This window comes from Anneissia japonica, unplaced genomic scaffold (genome assembly GCF_011630105.1).
Source record: "Anneissia japonica isolate Jap-2015-1 unplaced genomic scaffold, ASM1163010v1 scaffold287791_len150076_cov109, whole genome shotgun sequence".
NCBI lineage: Eukaryota > Metazoa > Echinodermata > Crinoidea > Comatulida > Comatulidae > Anneissia > Anneissia japonica.
In genome coordinates, this window is record NW_022734805.1 from 136,389 (window position 1) to 139,696 (window position 3,308).

Below are 3,308 nucleotides of genomic sequence, written 5' to 3' on the forward strand. Positions count from 1 at the left end.
CGGTATACACTAAAGGCCTATTTATTCCTGGCTTATCAAACTACGGTCACAGACCGTTTTCAACCAACACCAAGCCTTTACCGCACTCAATCACTACCCGAATCACAAAGAGCCAAGGTCTTTTAACTGCAAGTAGTTTACATATCAATGGTGCGTGGCACCTGTACATGCAACAATGGCATAAAATACCATAGCACATAACTTAACGTTTTGAATTGGTAAACTGTTCCAAACTGTATTTCGCAATAATAAGTGTGAGTACTGCATGTAACTTCTAACACACGATTCCCAAACAGGCTTCGAATAAGTAGTCAATCAGTTCATGCAACGCAATGTTGATAGGTTATCCACCACTATAATGAAGGTATATCACGGGCTCGAGGCCACCTACAGTAAAATACCAGACATTTTACAATAATAATAATATTCATCTCACTAATAAGTGCTAATTGGAAATATTACCCACAAACTGTTTTTAAAACCTACTTACAATTGTTGTAATGTTTACAGCTTATAGGTTAACATAATCCATGTTTATCCTGACATCTACACGTACGGTATACACTAAAGGCCTATTTATTCCTGGCTTATCAAACTACGGTCACAGACCGTTTTCAACCAACACCAAGCCTTTACCGCACTCAATCACTACCCGAATCACAAAGAGCCAAGGTCTTTTAACTGCAAGTAGTTTACATATCAATGGTGCGTGGCACCTGTACATGCAACAATGGCATAAAATACCATAGCACATAACTTAACGTGACAGCAGTCAAAAAAAAAAAGAATTCTAAATCAAGCCAAAACATGTCTTTCACAGTCATAGAGTGCCATTTTCAGCCATCCAGAGGTCCCTATTTAAAAAAAATCTCATTTGGGAGTGGGAAACACCTCCCACACCCTAGAACCACCACTAGTGTATCCTTGAGTTTTCTTTAGGCCAAACAAAATTAATTTTGTCTCAAGTCACTTTTGAAAAATTCAATGCAATTTGTCTCATGTCACTTCCGGCTTTAAAAATTCTGTGTATGATAATAAGTCAAGTAGGGCAAACGTCATTTTGATTAAATCTCTCAAATAGCATTGCAGTACCCGCTGACTTGCAGATCTGATTCAACACTAGTCACTGAGCACACTCTTAGTGGTCTAGTGGTTATGACACCATGCTATTATCTGGAGGTCGTGAGTTCGTTTCCAACACGAATCACTGGAGACATTTTTTTGCAAGTATTTGGGAATGTATTGAGGTAGGCCAAGACATTCTGATTCAATTTCCAGATGCAAAACACCATTGAAACACAATGCGATTAATTACATGTCCAAATGATTTCAGTGGGCTACAATGATTGAGCTATGGAATAAACTTGATGAAGAAGGAATTCTTGAGGAAGAGTTAGTCAGACATCTTTGGAGAGATGAGCTTGCCAAAGATGAATCTAGTTTTGAAGTCTTCTTGGAGTTGATGAAGCAGTTTGGACTACTCTGTGAGCAGATCAAGGTATTGCTTTTTTCTTTTCTTTTTTTTTTGTTGGAGTTCAGATAGTCAGTCATCCAGCTAGTTAATGATAAGTTGACCTCTGCCCCTTAACTAACTTAATATACTGTACAGTGCAATCAATCCTAATAAGAATCTATTAAAAATTAAATTAATGTAATTTTTTTTTAAAGGCAAAGAAATGCAAACTTAAATGGTGACTTATTCCATCTTTTCATTGTAAAATGAAATTCATCAAATTATTTTAGAAAAAAAAAGGAGTTTAAATTATTTTAAAAGTGTTAATCTTACTTTACCTTACATGCCATTTAGATTGCAAAACTTTTGATTATTTAAAAAGCTGGTCACATAATATGTACATTTTTCTGTTATTTTCTATCTTTTTTTTTAATTCATTCGTTTTTTCTCAAGAATCAGGAAAGCAAACATCGCTCATTTTTTGTACCCTGTCGATTGAAACGTAGCAAAGACAATGTGTCTATTCAACTTGATACAGCTCAGATGGTATCTATCTATATGGCATCCGAGGATTTCATCCCTGATAGTGTCTTCCATCCTCTAGTTGTCAGCTTGATTGGAATGGTACAAGACATGGGCTACACAGCCATGCTGGAATTATTTAGCAACTATGCTAACATCCGCCTAGGACTTGAACACACTCTCAGCTTAGGACCAGTAGTCATTAATAACAAGCCCTCATTGAAGGTAAGATGATAAGTGATGTCATTTATTTGCTATTGGAGTGATAGGTAATGAAATTCAAAATAGAAAATCAAAGCCAATCACAACATAGAGATGAGTTATTTTCATTGTACATTCTTTTATGTTTTTTTTTAAATTGTTGTATTGTATGAATAAAAACATTTTTTTACAGTAACACCTGAGAGATAAGCAAATAAGGGATAATGCTCTTGCTTTATTCCTACAATAGGAGTATTAATGAGAGTAATTTACAGATACAAGGCACATGGCCAAGGCACTGCCCACAAAAAAAAATATATAAATAAATAAAAAGAGGTACTCAGAAACAGCTATTTTCCTATTTAAATTCCATGTACCATGGTCAAGCATATCTAAACAAAAATCTCAAACACCATCCCAACTTCTTTCCCTGCTGAGTGCTTTGCATCTTGCATGGCCCTACACAGACTCAGATTCAGATATTTATTATGTCAAAATGTCAATGCACCATGATAATTGGTTTCCACAGTTCAAAAATACAAATAAGACTTAATTATATATCTACTAAATACTTGGACTTTCTGTGGATCTACCTGTGATTTACAATAAAAGTGGCAAGTAGCTTGCAGTTGAATTACAATAAATGTAAATAAAAGATTGGATTGTTCACTTAATATATAGTATATATTGTATAAATATATTTTCTGGCATGCATGATTGAATTATTTATTGATTTTATGTTTGTCTTTTAGCTGGAAATATTACGGGTGCCTATCACTCAGGAAGATGGTACCAAGACACCAACAGGTGAACCCAGTCCTAGAGTCTGTATGCAGGTATTCTAGTTTGATATTTGAAATCTTGCAATTGAAATAGTAGCTGTAAAATTACACAAATCAGTGGTGATGTTCCTTATTAGTGATATTACCTAGAGATCATAGACATATTAAGTAGATTTATTATCTATTTGTATTTATAACAAATAAATAAAAAAAATTAAAAAATAGATTTATCTGGGTAAGGGTGTATGAGGGATATTCTTACTACTGTCCTTGTGTAAATATACTATAGATATAAGTACAATCCAAATCCTGTCTCTTATACACATCTAGATGTGTATAAGAGACAGCCA

At 34.4% G+C, this 3,308-nt stretch overlaps 1 protein-coding gene across 1 annotated transcript in view; it reads left to right on the plus strand.

Annotated features, from left to right (window-relative positions):
- Positions 1-3,021, plus strand: part of LOC117116502 — a 21,521-nt gene extending 18,500 nt beyond the window's left edge. Inside the window, exons 15-17 of the mRNA XM_033260563.1 lie at positions 1,334-1,498; positions 1,907-2,200; positions 2,929-3,021. Coding sequence (XP_033116454.1) covers positions 1,334-1,498; positions 1,907-2,200; positions 2,929-3,021 — 552 coding nt within the window. The remainder of the gene's footprint in view (positions 1-1,333; positions 1,499-1,906; positions 2,201-2,928) is intronic.
- Positions 3,022-3,308: the final 287 nt, after the last annotated feature.